Source organism: Rhinoderma darwinii, chromosome 11, assembly GCF_050947455.1.
Source record: "Rhinoderma darwinii isolate aRhiDar2 chromosome 11, aRhiDar2.hap1, whole genome shotgun sequence".
Classification (NCBI taxonomy): Eukaryota; Metazoa; Chordata; class Amphibia; order Anura; family Rhinodermatidae; genus Rhinoderma; species Rhinoderma darwinii.
Genome location: NC_134697.1, coordinates 83,748,829 through 83,766,947, shown reverse-complemented (window position 1 = coordinate 83,766,947; position 18,119 = coordinate 83,748,829). Strand labels below are relative to the sequence as shown.

Sequence of the window (18,119 nt, the reverse complement as noted above, 5' to 3'; positions counted from 1 at the left end):
GCAGGTGGCCAAAGATAGTAAAACAAATCCTAAAAAATTCTTCAAGCATATAAATGCAAAAAAGCCCAGGTCTGAACATGTGGGACCCCTAGATAATGGTAATGGGGAGTTGGTCACAGGGGATCAAGAGAAGGCAGAGTTACTAAATGGGTTCTTTAGCTCTGTATATACAACAGAAGAAAGAGCAGCTGATGTAGCCGGTGTCAGTGCTGTTAATATATCAGTTGATATACTGAATTGGATGAATGTAGATATGGTCCAAACTAAATAAAATAAAATAAATGTGCACAAGGCCCCGGGACCAGATGGGTTACACCCTAGAATTCTTATAGAGCTTAGTTCAGTTATTTCTGTCCCCCTTTTCATAATATTCAGAGAATCTCTAGTGACTGGTATAGTGCCAAGGGACTGGCGCAGCGCAAATGTGGTGCCGATTTTCAAAAAGGGCTCTAGGTCTTCCCCGGGTAATTATAGACCAGTAAGCTTAACATCCATCATGGGGAAAATGTTTGAGGGACTATATACAGGATTATGTGACAATAAATAGCATTATAAGTGACAGCCAGCACGGTTTTACTAAGGACAGACGTTGTCAAACTAACCTGATCTGTTTTTATGAAGAGGTAAGCAGAAGCCTAGACAGAGGGGCCGCTGTGGATATAGTGTTTTTGGACTTTGCAAAGGCATTTGACACTGTCCCCCATAGACGCCTAATGGGTAAATTAAGGCCTATAGGATTAGAAAGTATAGTTTGTAATTGGATTGAGAATTGGCTCAAGGAACATATCCAGAGGGTTGTGGTCAATGATTCCTACTCTGAATGGTCCCCAGTTATAAGTGGTGTACCCCAGGGTTCAGTGCTGGGACCACTATTATTCAACTTATTTATTAATGGTATAGAGGATGGGATTAATAGCACTATTTCTATTTTTGCAGATGACACCAAGCTATGTAATATAGTTCAGACTATGGAAGATGTTCATGAATTGCAGGCAGATTTAAACAAACTAAGTGTTTGGGCGTCCACTTGGCAGATGAAGTTTAATGTAGATAAATGTAAAGTTATGCATCTGGGTACCAACAACCTGCAAGCATCATATGTCCTAGGGGGAGCTACACTGGCGGATTCACTTGTTGAGAAGGATCTGGGTGTACTTGTAAATCATAAACTAAATAACAGCATGCAGTGTCAATCAGCTGCTTCAAAGGCCAGCAGGATATTGTCGTGTATTAAGAGAGGCATGGACTCACGGGACAGGGATGTAATATTACCACTTTACAAAGCATTAGTGAGGCCTCATCTAGAATATGCAGTTCAGTTCTGGGCTCCAGTTCATAGAAAGGATGCCCTGGAGTTGGAAAAAATACAAAGAAGAGCAACGAAGCTAATTAGGGGCATGGAGAATCTAAGTTATGAGGAAAGATTGAAAGAATTAAACCTATTTAGCCTTGAAAAAAGACGACTAAGGGGGGACATGATTAACTTATATAAATATATTAATGGCAGATACAAGAAATATGGTGAAATCCTGTTCCTTGTAAAACCCCCTCAAAAAACAAGGGTGCACTCCCTCCGTCTGGAGAAAAAAAGGTTCAGTCTGCAGAGGCGACAAGTCTTCTTTACCGTGAGAACTGTGAATCTATGGAATAGCCTACCGCAGGAGCTGGTCGCAGCAGGGACAGTAGATGCTGCAAAAAAGGCATAGATAATTTCCTAGAACAAAAAAATATTAGCTCCAATATCCATGTGTAGAAATTTTTCCTTCCCTTTTCCCTTCCCTTAGTTGAACTTGATGGACATGTGTCTTTTTTCAGCCGTACTAACTATGTAACTATGTAACACCCGTCCTTCTCAATGAATTAGAATATCATCAAAAAGTTCATTTATTTCAGGAATTCAATTCAAAAAGTGTCTCTCATATATTCTATAGATTCATTACACGCTGAGTGATCTATTTCCAGCATTTTTTTCTTTTAATGTTGATTATGGGAACAGTTAATGAAAACCCAAAATTTTGTGTCTCAGAAAATTAGAATATTCTATAAGCCCAATTTAAAAATGATTTTTAATACCGAAATTTCGTCGTCCTGAAAAGTAGGTCCAGTATCTGCCCTCAATACTTGGTCGGGGCTCCGACTCTGCATGAATTACTGCATCAATGCGGCGTGACATGGAGGTGATCAGCCTGTGGCACTGCTGAGGTGTTATCAATGTGGCGTGGCATGGAGATCAGCCTGTGGCACTGCTGAGGGGTAATCAATGCGGCGTGGCATGGAGGCGATCAGCCTGTGGCACTGCTGAGGTGTTATCAATGCAGCGTGGCATGGAGGTGATCAGCCTGTGGCACTGCTGAGGTGTTATCAATGCAGCGTGGCATGGAGGTGATCAGCCTGTGGCACTGCTGAGGTGTTATCAATGCAGCGTGGCATGGAGGTGATCAGCCTGTGGCACTGCTGAGGTGTTATCAATGCGGCGTGGCATGGAGGCGATCAGCCTGTGGCACTGCTGAGGTGTTATCAATGCAGCGTGGCATGGAGGCGATCAGCCTGTGGCACTGCTGAGGTGTTATCAATGCGGCGTGGCATGGAGGTGATCAGCCTGTGGCACTGCTGAGGTGTTATGGAAGCCCAGGTTGCTTTGATAGTGACCTTCAGCTCGTCTGCATTGTTGGGTCTGGTGTCTCTCATCTTCCTCTTGACAATACCCTATAGATTCTCTCTGGGGTTTAGGTCAGGTGAGTTTGCTGGCAAATCAGGCACAGTGATACTGTGGTTATTACACCAGGTATTGGCACTTTTGGCAGTGTGGGCAGGTGCCAAGTCCTGCTGGAAAATTAAATCCACATCTCCATAAACTTGTCAGCAGAGGGAAGCATGAAGTGCTGGGAAATGTCCTGCTAGACGCTGCGCTGACTCTGGACTTGATATAACAGTGGATTATTAAATAAGCCCAATTTAAAAAATTATTTTTAATACTGAAAAGTATGTACAGTATATGTATTATGCATTTTAATGGTTTAGTTTTTTCCTATGTATGTTATATGTGCATAAACATTTTCTTTCCTAGGAGTTGGTGTTTTCTGCCTCCCCTGACTCTACAATACGCGTCTGGTCTGTGCCGGAAGCCTCCTGTGTTCAAGTTTTAAGAGCTCATGAAGGAGCGGTGACTGGTCTAAGCCTGCACGCTACTGGAGACTACCTTCTGAGCTGTTCAGATGACCAGGTAACCATGTAGTGGAACGAAGTTTTGATTGTTTTTAAAAAGGGTATTGATTTTACGTCATTGCGCTGCTTATCCTTTTTCATTTTTTATTTTTTTTTACTGGTTTTTTTAATCAAATTTTTTGTTTTTCAGTACTGGGCGTTCTCTGACATTCACGCAGGACGTGTTCTCACTAAAGTGACAGATGAGACTTCAGGCTGTGGTAAAATGATCCCCCCCCCCCCCCCCCCCCCATTCCATTTGATAATTTGGTACATTTTAATTTGTGCTAAGCTTTGATATTTTCCTTTGCAGCTCTTACTTGTGCTCAATTCCATCCCGATGGTCTCATTTTTGGTACAGGGACCATGGACTCTCAAATTAAGATCTGGGATTTGAAGGTAAATTGTTGAGATTGACACTGTAATCTGGGTGAGTGGTTGAAGTCTCCCTACTACATGTGGAATGAAGATCTTCTACAGCGAACACTCCAGTTCCAGAAGTATTCTAAGAATTAAGGGGCTGGGGTCCTGCGTCAGTGCTACGGCCCCTTCAGTTTTTCCCTGCACAGCGGCTTTCCTGGTCACCAACTGTGCACAAAAATTCAGCGCTTGCTAGCATCATGCCATCGCTTTCTGCGATGGGCAAACCGCTTTATAGATGGTATTTTTTTTTTTTTAACCAAGCCAGAAGTGGATCCAACAGAAATAGGAGTCCTTCCTTATGTTTTCCATTCCTTTTGAATCCACTTCTGACCTTGACTCAAAAAATGCTTTGAAAAAATACAACAAAATATGTAAAGAAAACAAAAGCGGCGTGAAACCACCCTAAGAATAGTTTATTTAACCTTACATATACCTCTACTCACCTCAAACTGAGTGAAACCCCTCACCACCCACTGAAGTACTAGAACCAGCCATAGGCAAGATGACTCTTTCGTCTCATTGGCGGGCACTGTTGTCACTAGGAGTGGTGACATTAAAAACTGGCCCCTCCTACCGGATATTTTTCTACAGGCACTGAGGTAATTCCGTCTTGGCTTCATGTTGGTGGGAGGCAGACACCCCTGCTGGTTCAAACCGGTAGGATCTGCCCCTTTTGGTTTTCCCTCTTTTCCCCTCGGGCTCCTTCTCCAGACTGAGCCAGTGGAATTACAGCCGGGAGCCATATACTGAGCAAAACCTAGGAACCTTAGACAGGGAGTTATTAGCCGTTGACATATTGCAGTAGGTTTCCCGTGTTTTTACAGTGGGCCTCGTGACCCCTGTACTGCGGTGTCAGACATCAGAGGAGAATCATCCCGACAGGTATCTTATGCAACTCGCTATGCATTCTCCACGTGTGGCCAAAAGTTTTCATGTGGACAACCTATTCCTCTGTGCTATGCATGCTGGCCTCCAAACCAAGCATCCGTGGCAACTACACCTATGGCTCCACCATCTAAGCAGCCTACAGCATTGCCCACACCTAATAAACGGGCCCATTCCCTGTTTCGGGCAATTAGTGACCTCACTAATGTCCCCTAGTCCATGATGGGCGTCTTGGTCCGCCTTCCTTACCACCCTCTTTGGACTCTCCATCCATATCTTCCTCACGTGGAAGGCCTCTTGAAACAAGTCAGATCTGCTCGTTCTCGACCACCATCTGTTTTTACTATCTTGTCAACCCCCTAGGGTAGCAGTCTGCTTCTTTGTATGAAGGTGAAATTTCAGATTCCAACTAGGAACAGGACGAGGAGCAGTCCGAGGCACCTTACAAATCACTTATATGGAACAGTTGGCCTCAACTGGGACTGTCGCCTTCTGTCGTCCCAAACTGTCTCATAAGATCTTTCCCTCACTCAGAGGTAGTCTCCAAGGAATAGAAACCTCCTGGCAAGAAGTTTGCCCAGACTTCATGTTTGGATATTCTGTATGCTTTTCCATGGGATGTCCCCTTCAGATAGGCTAAATCGCCAGCGGTGGACCCTCCTACTATTCCAATAGCAGACAGTGTCGTTAGGCAACCCCTTTCGACAGCCATATAGCCCTTTAGCTCATATTTTGACACTACTGACATGTTCTTGAGACCAATTTTTGCTTCTGCATTCTTCAGCCGAGCCGCCACTGAATGGGTTCACCTAATCCATCACAGTATTTTCTCTGGGGCACCCACCTAAACGATTGGTGTACTGTTTACCATCAGCTGTTTTGTGCCACCAAGTATATTTTGAGAAGCCTCCCTGGATGCGGGCTGGCATGTAACTCGCGCCTCGGCTTCTATTGTTGCCATCCGCAGAACTGTCTGGCTTAAATGCTGGTCCGCTGACACTCCTTCAAAGAGGGGATTGCTATTCTGTTTGCAGGTTTCCAACTCTTTTGTTGACTTCATTTTAGTATTTTTCACAGATTCTTAGGTCCAAAAGCATCCGGGAAACCGTCCCACCAGAACTCCAAGAACAATCCCTCCTTCATGCACATCCCTCTTGGCATCTCTACCCTCAGGCCACTAAGCCTGAGTCGCGTAAGTGGAATTGCACCTTCAGGCCGAATTGGTCTTGAGTTTCGGGTGGGGGCAGGATTCTGCATTTAAAGGATGTGTGGTTCTCCACACCTCAGACGATTGGGTGCAAGAAATAATCTCTGTATACAAGATCGAGCTTCCAAGCCTTCCACCTGTCCAATCTACACCACCTCTCAGGGCAGACACCTCTTTTCAGGCAATAGACTCACTCTTTAAACGGTGATCATCCCTTTTCCTCGTGATCAGGATTTTTTTTTTTTTCTCCAATCTTTGTCCCCAAGAAGGACGGATCACTTCTCCCCATCTTTTAAATGTCTTTGTCAAGATCAGTCACTCCCGCATGGAATCCCTCCACTCGGTCAACGCCTCTATGGATCAGGGGGATATTCTCTTTAGTGGATATAAAGGACGTGTACCTGCACATACCCATTTGCCCATCCTTTCAGCGCTTCCTACGTTTTGCTGTACTCCCTATTATGAGTTTGTGGAACTCCCATTTGGCCTGTCTATGGCACCTGGTTGCCAAGATCCTATCTGTGGTATAGTTACAAAGTACGATTAAAAAAAAGACCTGTCCAAGTGCAACCAAGGGATAGGAGAAAGGGAGTGGATATTGGTAAATTATAGAACTTTGTTTTACCCCTATTGATCCAGGGTAATGTTAAAAAAAAAAAAATAAATACCCATAAATTATTTTCCCCCTATTAGTGGTCTCTTTTCTAGACTGAACTCTTTTAATCTTTCCTCATAACTTAGATTCTCTGCACCCCTTAAGCTTAGTTTCTCTTTGTATTGTTCCTCCTTTCTATGAACTGGAGCCCAGAACTGAACTGCATATTCTAGATGAGGCCTCACTAATGCTTTGTAAAGTGGTAATATTACATCCCTGTCCCGCGAGTCCATGCCTCTTTTAATACACGACAATATCTTGCTGGCCTTTGAAGCAGCCGATTGACATTCTGCTGTTATTTAGTTTGATCTACAAGTACACCCAGATCCTTCTCAACAAGTGACTCTCTCCATTTAACTCCCCCTAGGACATATGATGCCTGCAGAATATTAGTGCCCAGATGCATAACTTTACATTTATCCACTTTCAACCTCCTTTACTAAGTGGATGCCCAAACATTGTGTATCCGTTGGCTTGTAATTGTATGCCTCCTATAGACTGTACTGTACTACATAGATTTGTCATCTGCAAAAATAGGATTAATAGTACCGTGTCTATCTTCTATGTCATTATAAAATGAAGTTGAATAATAGTTGTCCCAGCACTGAACCTTTGGGTACACCACTTATTAAGCGGGACCATTCAGAATAGGAATTGACCGCAACTCACTGGATTTGGTCTTGAGACTATTTTCAATCCATTTACAAACTATGCTTTCTAAATCCATAGATCTTAAAGGGGTTGTTCAGCTCTAAGACTTTAATGGCCTATCCTCAGGACAGACCATCAGTCGGGGTCTTACACCCGGCACCCCTGCCCATCAGTTGTTTTTTAAGGGGCTGCAGCGCTTGTACAAGGTCTGCTTCACGTTCATTTCCCTTACTGCTCACGCTGTGAATGGCCGAAACACTTGTAGCGGCGGTTCACAGTATTACAGCCTTCTCCCATTCACTTCAATGGGAGATGGCTGCCTTACATTTTGTATTTTTTGTAGGTAAAATGCAACTATATTGTGGTCCTGGTTACCAAGGTGTTCACAAACCTGACATTCCCAACAAGTTCTGCATTGGTAATGGCACTTGTTCGCTCCGGGGGGTTTCTGTGATGCCATACCTGGACGACCTCTTGATCAAATCCGCCTTCCATGGAGGAAAACCTAGCCAATCTGCAAATTATTCTGTATACCCTGGCCCGATTCAGATGGATTATCAACCACTCAACCTGTATAACTCCTTGTCGAAAGATGCCTTCCTTGGAATGGTATTTTGCACCCACCCAGCTCTGGTATTGCTTCCTCCAGAGAAGATGTCCACCCTCCAAAAGTGAGTATGCACTCTGCAGATAGGGGACCCCACTTGTGTCTACTTCTGCCTAAGGATTCTGGGTACCATGGCGGCTTCCATTGAGTCAATTCCATTTGACCAGCTTCATATGAGTCTGTTTTAAATGGTGATACTGTGCTGGTGAAACTGCTCTGATTCCCTGGACTGCCAAATCCAACTTCACCTGACCCAATGGTTCCTCAGTTGGTGGCTTTTCTTCCCAGCTATCCACCCCTTTCTCCCTCTTGCATCCGTGAAGTGGACCTACCAGTGGAGTCTCTAAGGTTGGTGAGGAGCCTTTTGGAACCCTATGGTGCAAGGCCTGTGGTCCCACCAGGAAATCCTGTCTTCCCATCAACATTTTGGAATTGAGGGCCATATTACTTTGTTTGTCATTCGCCAACTCTCCTGTCCAGCTGCCCGATCTGAGTCCAGGTGTACGATGTCACGGCAGTGCCCTATCACGATCACCAAGGAGGGACGCAGAGTTCAGAAGTAATGGCGGAGGCCGCAAAGATTCTGGAATGGTCAGAAGTGCCCGTCCCTGCTCTCTCGGCAGTGCACATCCTGGGTAAAGACAATTGGGTTGCAGATTTCCTCAGTCATTAACGGGGTGACCCGTCATCATGAGTTGTTAGACCAGATGTTCTCCAGGTGGGGTATGCCAGACATGGGCGATGACATCCAGGTTTAACTGAAAGGTTCACCAATTCATATCTTGCGATCCAGATCCACTGCTCTGCTGTCTCTGCGGGACCAGTTCAACCTAATTTTATCTTTAGCCCTCTTCCTCTCTTTCCCAAGCTCCTCAGGAGGTTCAAGGCTGAGGGGGTTCTGGCCATGCTTGTAGCTCTGGTCTAGCTATTCTGTTTTTAGTGCACTGACATGGTGGCTCTGCTGGCCGATGTTCCCTGGCCATTGGCTCTCCGACATGATCTGCTCTCTCGGGGAGCTTTCTACCACCCAAATTTACATTTTGTTTTGTTAAACGGTGTTGCTGTTGACGCCACTGTGAGGGCCGGTAGGGGGAAACAGCGTGAACAACGCACTGCAAGAAGTTCAAACGTCAGATGAAGAGTATGGATTGTCTGAGCAGGTGATTCGCACCATGTTGATAGCTAAATTGTTTTCATCAATACAAATTTACGTCCACAATTTAAAGACCTATGTGGGCTGGTGTAACGACTGACACCTTGCTCTGGTTTTTTTTTCTTCCCTGTCCAGGATTTTGTTCTTCGAGCAGGGGTTAGATCATGGTTTTGCCCTCCGCTCTTAGACGGCAAGTGTCCGCGTGGTCCATACTCTTCAACAGACCTCTGACCTTGATTTTCTTGGTGCTGCAGTTGGCTCTGCTGGTGCATTTTCAAGAGATCTCCTTATGTCTTCTTACATGGAAGGTGGTGCTTCTCGTGGCAGTGATTTCTATCCAGAGTGTTTGAGCCCTATCCTGTCGGCCTCTGTATTTACCTCTCCACCCAGATTAGGCACTGCTGTGTACTGTGCTCATCTTTTCTCCCAAGGTGGTCTCCTCTGACCTTACTGAGTATATCATTTTGCTGTTCTTCTGCCCAGCACTGATGCATCCTTCCAAATCTGGATTTTGTCAGTGCCTTGCGGGTCTACTTCTCACACGCTTACTTTTGACGTAGATCCGACTCCTTGTTTGTGGTCCAGATGGGTCCCAGGAAGGGTTTGGCAGCTACTATAGCTATATGGATTCTGTTTACTGGGTCGAGAGGAGGGAGCCCCCATTCCGGATTACGCACATTCCTGGGCTGTGTGCCATCAGGCTACTGCTCTTCAGGTGTGACAAAACGGCTAGCTGGTCGTCTTTACACATGTTTACCAAATTCTACAGGGTGCGTACTTTTCGCTTCGGTGGATCCTTTACTTGGCTGCAAGGTCTTGCAAGCATCCGTGGAGTAGATAATCACGTCCTTTTATTCTTCTGTTCCCACCCATGGGCTTTTTCTTGAATACTTGACATAAAAGACTTTTCTTGTCCAGTCCATTGGGGACACCGCTTCCAGCCTTGGCTTTACCAGTTTGCAATGTCCTTTGAGCATTGTTTCTAATTTGGTATGGATACGGTTTTCCTTATCACCTAGTGTTCTGCTTCCCCCTCCTGCTTCTGTGCAGACTGAATTGACTCAATGCCTGTAGGAGGGGTATATACTGTGGGAGGGGCCAACACTATTTTTAGTGTCATACCCCCTAGTGGACTGGACAAGTAAAGGATTTTACTGTGAGTACTCAAAAATACCCCCTTTTTTTAGGCCTGGTCTACGATGTAGCGTTCTAAATTTTGTATCCTACTATGATATTGCCTGAAGAAAAAACATAAAATGGCTAACTTTCTGATCTTTATTAGGAGCGATCAAATGTGGCTAATTTTCCGGGACATTCTGGCCCTGTATCGTGTGTGGCGTTTTCCGAAAATGGTTATTACTTGGCAACTGCTGCTGACGATTCCAGCGTGAAACTGTGGGATTTGCGGAAATTAAAGAACTTCAAGACACTGCAACTAGAAGAGGGATACCAGGTATGAAATCTTACATCAATTCTTGTATAATCTATATATAGATCTATAGATTTATAGATTAAAAAAAAAATTATATATCCAAAACGAATGCTTCTGTTTAAGTCCATGCACACTTACTTTGCTGTAAGACTAGTTTGTTAGGTAATATTGGGAAAAGTTCGTTCCATTTATGTAAGCATTCGCTTGGTCTCACAATTTTTATAATACAAATTTTGGTAGTATAAATTTTTTTTTTTACTTTAAATGACTGTTACATTTGACGGTGTGATGTAGGGTTTCTTTTAAGTTTTTCCATTGTCTTTTGCAAACAGGTGCGATCATTGGTGTTTGATCAGAGTGGTACATATCTCGCCGTTGGAGGCACCGACATCCAAGTTTATATCTGCAAGCAATGGGCTGAAGTTTTGCACTTCACAGGTTGGTTTCATGGAGGTTGCAGCATATGGAAAGGGATTGTCTTCATGACACAACTCCATCCTGCAGAATGATTTACATATACTTCATAGAATACGTTAGTTAAGGCAAACTGACGGGCCTGCTGTAGCTTTCATAGTTAAAAAGACAAAAAAAAACAAAAACTTTTTTCATAAAAAATGTACACATTGCCACAATCGTGACCTGTATAATAATTTTAAAACCTAAATTAAACCGCAGTGAACGTAAAAACAAATACAAAACTAACCACGGCTGATACGCATTTTTTCCCACGCCCCTCAAGGAAAATAAAGCAATGGCAAAATTGCTGGGTTTTTTCTATACGCCAAACCCAACCACCCCCTTCCTGTGCTAATGGCCAGATCAGGCCTTGTCCTTCAGGGATTATTAATAATAAAGTAGTAAAATAAAAAAATCACGATGATGCCAAATTTATATCGTTTTGATCCACAGAATAAAGTTAACACGTAATTTTTACTGCCAGATGACCGCTGTAAAAACTAAGCCAAAGAACAAGGTCAGAATTGTAGTAGTTATTTATTTTATTTTTTTCATTTCGCCTTACAAAATTATTTTTTTTAATTTTTTTTCCAAAATTTCCCAGTACATTATATGGTGCATTAACTGGTGCCATTAAAAACTGCAACTCGTCCCGCAAAAAATACAAAAAAGCCTTCCTAAGACTGTCAATGTAAAAATCAAAAAGTTATGGCTCTTGGAAGGTGAAAAGGGCAAAATAAAAATGGCCTGTCATTAAAAGGTTAAAACTTAGAGCTTCATTCTGATCTTTTAATATAGATATAATATTGGAAAATTATATTTAGCTAATTAAAGAAATAAAATCTGTCGTCCTAGAGGATTTAACTAGTGATCGTTCGATCTCTTGCACGATATACTGCGATACTAATGTGTTGCAGTCTATCGTTATTTTTACCGGCCCCTATTAAACCCTGCCACAGACCTGGGGGGCATTCATTAGGGCCCCTGGGCTGCCATTACAACCTTCGGTATACCACAATCGCGTCGGAGGGGGAATCGATGGGACGTCTGAGGAGGCAGCCCCCTCTTTCAACAACTTAGATACCACAGTTGCTATTGACCACAGCATCTAAGTGGTTAAACAGCTGGTCTCGTAATAATCTGTTATCTCGGCAGTTAGGACGGTGTGTCAGCTGTAATATATGACTGACACCTGTAGCATATGGAGCCGGTTCAGACCCTGACTTAGGCCTGGTTCAGACCAGCGTGTTAGTTTTGCGTCCGCAAAAAAACGGACCGTATTTCATGCATTTCAATACCACGTGGCAACCGCTTTTCTTTTCGCAGTTGTAATGTTGACCGGGTGCAGCAAGGAGTGATGTGAAGGTCATCGTACACTTATTTTCACCTTTTTCTCCCCTATACAGATCACAGTGCGCTCACAACAGGTCTGGCATTTGGTCAAAATGCCAAGTTTCTGGCATCTACAGGGATGGACCGGAGTCTGCGGTTCTACAGTCTTTGATGCGGCGGGGTGGACATCTGCTAATGCTGTTGAATCCGCACCCTTGACATCCCTCGCGTAACATGCTTCTGAATTGTGATCTGTTTGTACCAGCTGTGTGGTTGATAAATGAACTATCGGAGTGACTTCTCTTCTGCAGAAGCTTCATGAAGACGAAGATGTTACCGGAGCGACCGGCTCTCGTGCAGTCGTATGTGGCTTCTGCCAGTATTTCTAGCAGTCGTGTCTCCTGTCCCTTTAATCTTGACTCCCAGGAATATTTGTTATATATTTTATTCTTCTATTTGCCCAAGATTTTTATTTTATTTTTTTTTCTTCTACCATTTCGGAATTCCCTTGTCATGATTGGATCTAAAGATCGCTGTTTTGTCAATGTGCGTTCATGAAAAGCACCGTTTTTGATCCTTTCTTTTCTTTTTTCTTTCCCTGCATTTGGTAATGTTTTATTAATTTAGTAATAAAAAGTAAAAGTCACTGCCATTTGGTTTCTGTATTACCCAGATAACACCCTCTGTGGGCCGCCTTATTATACACATTATAGAGGTTTTCCTTCAGTATCCAATGTGATTAAGCAGTCGTTATCCAGGTATACTGTGTACTCCGACCTTAGAGAAATACAAGTGATGGTTTTTCGTTTTTTTTTTATTGCGGCCCCCGATTGTAAAGTACACCCGGTCATCCTCTTACCGGGTGCTTTGTCGAAATCCGTCGCAATTGTCACGTGACCAAGCGGATTCCTAAAACATCTGCAGTGTGGACCGGAAGTCTTTCACTACGCATTCCTATGAAACGCTCCATGTGTGTCTCATAGGAATGCACAGAGCAAGAGACTTCCGGCCCACACCGCAGACTATGTAGGAATCGGCCGGTCATGTGACATAATGGCGGCGAGAATAGTATGGCGACAAACCTGCCATACCTTATACCAGGTGTACTTTACACACGGGGGCCGCAATAAAAAAACAAAAAAAAACCACTAACTTTTTGCACATTTCGTTTCAGCCTTTTTCTAAAATTGATAGAGCTACTAATCAATCTACAGACTTTATGCATATGGTTGAAATAAGACGTGTCCAAGTTTAGCCGGCCGTAGGACGATCATGTGAAGTTCCACACAAGGGATGAGCCAAACTGCCCATCTTGCAATCCCACTGGATCAACAGTGATTCAAGGATTCTTTACATGTACATAAGCATTGATGTTGTAGAAAAATCATCTAAACCTTTCTTAAAGGGTAACTAAACGTTCAACAAACTTCTGACATGTCATAGTGACCTGTCAGAAGTAGGGATGTCACGATACCAGAATTTGGAGTTCGATACCGATACTTTGTAGTATTGCGATACTCGATACCAAAACGATACTTTTGCCAACAATAATATTTTAAAAAAAAGTTCTTCCTTTTTCTGATGAATTTTGAACCTCACATTAATAGTAATTAACCCCCTCATGTTCCCCAGACATAATGAACAACATTGGGTTAATGTGTGAGGTACATGATGGGGTTCATTACTATTAATGTGAGGCACATGAAGGTTCAAAATTCATCGCACCTCACATTAAGGCCTCATTTACACGAGCGTAATATACGCGCGTGCTTTTCACGCGTGTCGTACGCACCTATATTACTCTATGGGGCAGTTTAGACGATGCGTGAATTTTGCGCAGCGCGAGTGCGTTGCGTAAAACTCACGACATGTTCTATAATCGTGCGTTTTTCACGCAACACGCACCCATTGAAGTCAATGGGTGCGTGAAAACAACGCATGCCACACGGACGCTACTGCGTTGCATGCGCGAAAATCACGCAAGAGCTGTCAAAAGGATGAATGTAAACAGAAAAGCACCACGTGCTTTTCTGTTTACAAACATCCAAACGGAGTGTCAAATTAGAGATGAGCGCACCGAACTTCACCGGGTTCGGCCGAACTCGTTTTGACCGAACCCGGCAAAAAATGTTCGGGTACGCGACGTCAGGAGACAGCCACTGCCCACGGTGCTGAAAGACTTAAACTGTTTCTGCACCATGGACAGTGACTTTCGATCACAATATACATATACGTGTAAAAAAAAACAGAAGTTCGGACTTACCGATAAGTCCCGGCTCCTTCCTCCAGTCCGACCTCCCGGGATGACAATTCAGGGCAAGTGACAGCTGCAGCCAATCACAGGCCAAGCACAGGCTGCAGCCAATCACAGGCTGCAGCGGTCTCATGGCCTGCCGCGTCATCCTGGGAGGTGGGGCCGGATGACAAGAGAGGGACGCGTCACCAAGGCAACGGCCGGGAGACCGGACTGGAGGAAGCAGGCAGTTCATGGTAAGTTTGAACGTCTTTTTTGATTCACAGGTTGGTGGATATTGTGATCGGCATTCACTGTCGAGGGTGCTGAAAGAGTTACTGCCGATCAGTTAGCTCTTTCAGCACCTTGGACAGTGACGGGCGTCGACTAGCCTCATCTCTATGATGGCGGCTGCGCGAAAATCACGCAGCCGCGCATCATACACGGATGACACACGGAGCTGTCAAATGCCTTTTGCGCGCGCAAAACGCAGCGTTTTTTTTGCGCGCAAAACGCACACGCTCGTGTAAATCAGGCCTAAGTGAAAAAAGTTTTTATTTTATAACCGCGTAAACATGAATGACGCTATAAATGTGTTTTTATGGTCGCGACTATTTTTTAGGTATTTATTTTCTTAATTTAACATTGCTTTATTTCTTAACATTTTTATTTTTAAACTTTAATGTACTGGCATGTAGATATAAGCCAGTACATTAGCCTGTGTACTGATAGTACACAGGCTGTTGTTGGGGCATACCTCAGTATGCCCTAACAAGAAATATGGTCCTTCAGGGGACCCTGGGCTGTCTGCCCAGATATGGGATGTCCCTTGATTGCGTCACAGGAATTCCCTGACACACATCCAAAGGGCATCCACTTTTTAATTTTCCCCTGAATGCCGAAGTCAGCTGCGATCACAGCATTCAGGGGGAATAGCGGCGGAAATGAGGCTTCCCTGATCTCCACTGTTCGAGCGGGGCTGCGGCTGTGTAATACAGCCATTGCCCCGTTCCTGACGATAAGTGCGGGTGCAGCTAGCATGAGGTGATGCGGCTGGCGCTGCACTTGAGTGCCGGCAATCATTAGTGCAACAGTGGTGGCATCACATCATGCTGACCGCCCGCACACTTGTCAGGACCCTGGAGCGATGGCTGTAGCACACAGCCGCAGCCCCGCTCTAACAAGATTCATGTATCACTATACTTGGCTGTACGGCCGCACAGCTTAGTATCGAAATACATTAAATAACTGTATTGAACCGTTTGAGGGTGCACGGTATCGAAACAGTATCGAAGTTTTGATCGCTGGGGGGCTGAGAACTGACACCCCCATCGATCAAAAAAAAACGAAGCAGCAGAAGTGCTCGTGTGAGCGCTGAGCCGCTTGGTTTCTGATCGGCTTTTCTCGGAAAGCCAAGGAGTTGAACAGAAAGCAAGCGGCTTAGCACTCACAAACACTTCTGCTTCGTTTTAGTGATCGGTGGGGATCTCAGTGCTCAGAAGTTTTGATCGCTGGGGTCTAACATGTCACTATGACATGTCAGGAGTTTGAACTTTATTTACCCTTTAATACAATCCACTATTTCTGCTAAAACCTGCTCCTGTGTTAGATTACTCCATAGCCTTATTTCTGCTGTAGATTAAACGTTTTTTGTCTCTGGATGGATGGAGTGCTCTGTGTTTTGAGGGTGTTTTACATAAAACCGCTTTGTACTTTTTGATTATTATTTTTTCCTTGTATGAGTATCTTATATACTTGCACAAATTTATCCTATTCCCCCATTAGATGTCCCTTTAGGAATAAGTGTAATTATTTCCTCATAACTAATATTCCCAAGGCCTCATCCGTTTTGTTGCTCTTCTTTTGTACCCTTTCTAACTCCAGGGCATCCTTTTCTATGAACCCGTGCAAATTTATTTAAAAAAACCCCTGAAAGATCACGAAGGACATAGAATTTAGACCATGTCCTCACTCCGCATAAATATTAGGCTGATGAGCCGGTTTACATATTCGCATGTGTCGCTAGTGGATTTTGTTGCGGATACAGGCTGTGGAAAATCCTTGGCATTTCCGCAACAGATGGGGCATACTGCGGCACGTCTAGAGTCCGCTGCAGATTTTTTAATTTTTTTTTTCTGTAAGTGAATTGGGTTTGTTAAAAACCTATTAGTTTACATTGTACTGTACTTTGTTGCAAAATTTTGGTGCGGATTCCGCAATAAATATGTAACATATGAACTTGGTGCTTTCTTGAGGCAACATTTGGAACGACTATGGCCTCAAGTTGTCTTGGCGGCTGCATGCTTGGCACAACTTTTATTTCGGGACCGGCTTGGTGTCAGTGTAACACAGACCGCTCTCATACACTGCACAAGGGAACAAAGGTGCAGACCTTAAAGTACCTTAGGACTAATAAAAATGTACAAAAATAAGTCATGTTAAAAAAAACACTTTTTTTTAATCATAAGCCTTTTTATTATAGGTGAAAAAATAAAAACCATTAAATGTGTACATATTTGGTGTTGCCGAATTCGTAACAACTCAAACTATAAAACCATCGCCTTGTCTCCCAAAAAATGGGAAAAAAAGTGATCAAGTTCATTTGGTACAATTTTGGGGTACCTGCAAAACTACAGCTTGATCCGCAATGAATAAGGTATTACAAAAAAAAAAAAAAAATCTTATGGCGATACCAAAAGTGCAATCTGTGCCCAATCTTATCCCCCTACTGGAACACAATTACCATATTTGGGTAAAACTTGCTGAACGCCCCATATTGTGCACTAAAATGGCATCTGTGGACCAATTACAAATTTTCTCTGTGCACCATCCACTGCGCATTAATTTCTAATAATAAAAACAACAAATAGCTGTGGGGTCAAAATGTTCACTACACGCCATGAAAAATTACTTGAGGGTGCAGTTTCCAAAATGGGGCTCAATTCTTGGGGGTTTTGACTGTACTGGTACCTCAGGGGCTTTGGAAATGCGACATGGCAATCAAAAACCAATCAAGCAAAATCTGCAGGCCAAATATGGCAATTGCCATTCTGAGCCCTGCCGTGTGTGACAGATATTATTGCCTGGACATGACTGTGGGAACACACTGCTGAAATGGATGTATGGTTATGTGCCTATGCCGGAAGGGGTCTCTAAGGGAGATGTAGAATGAGGAATTTGTGTTTCTATATGTGTTAGGGATTTGTTGAAAAAGCATGGCGCCAAAGACGTCTGTGTGGCAAACCTGGCGGAGACCAGTCATAGCTGGAAGGGTAAGTTCACACAGGGCAAATACGCTCTGCAAAAGTACCCACATGGAATTCCAGCCGAAAAACCGCACCAAATTGTGGTGCAGTTTTTCACCTGGAAAATCTGCTGCGGAAATCCTGCAATGAAAAAAATTAAAATTGGATATACTTACCATGGTGCCGATGTTCTGCAGCCCTGGGCTGACGTGTCATCTCACCACTGTCCTCTCATCCCAAGAGGCCAGCCTGGACGAAGCACAGAATTCTGGGTAAGTGTAAGATTTTTATTTTATTTTTGAGTTGCTATTTTTGCGGCGGGATCAGTTTTTCCACGGCAAAAATCGCAACGTCTGCTATTTGTTAAGAAATTGACCAGCGGTGCGGTTTTTAAATCTGCAATATGTCAATTGTATTTGCGTAATCACAGCTTTTTTTGTTTTGGGTTTTCCCTATTGTGTTCTATGGGGGGTAAAACCCACAACAAAAACAGTGGCGATTATGCAAATACAATTGACACATTGAAGATTAAAGTAATGCACCGCTGGTCAATTTCTGAGGTTTTTCCACTTCTCATCCACGTGCTGTGTAAATATTTGTTCAAATCTCATCCGTTTTGCTGCTACTGCGTTATGC

The 18,119-nt window shown here is 43.7% G+C and overlaps 1 protein-coding gene across 1 annotated transcript in view; it reads left to right on the top strand.

The window, feature by feature from the left end:
* PRPF19 (pre-mRNA processing factor 19) overlaps window positions 1-12,657 on the top strand; it is a 45,565-nt gene extending 32,908 nt beyond the window's left edge. The window contains exons 11-16 of the mRNA XM_075841877.1: window positions 3,068-3,223; window positions 3,356-3,425; window positions 3,518-3,603; window positions 10,068-10,238; window positions 10,550-10,655; window positions 12,080-12,657. Coding sequence (XP_075697992.1) covers window positions 3,068-3,223; window positions 3,356-3,425; window positions 3,518-3,603; window positions 10,068-10,238; window positions 10,550-10,655; window positions 12,080-12,177 — 687 coding nt within the window. The 3' untranslated portion in view covers window positions 12,178-12,657. The remainder of the gene's footprint in view (window positions 1-3,067; window positions 3,224-3,355; window positions 3,426-3,517; window positions 3,604-10,067; window positions 10,239-10,549; window positions 10,656-12,079) is intronic.
* Window positions 12,658-18,119: the final 5,462 nt, after the last annotated feature.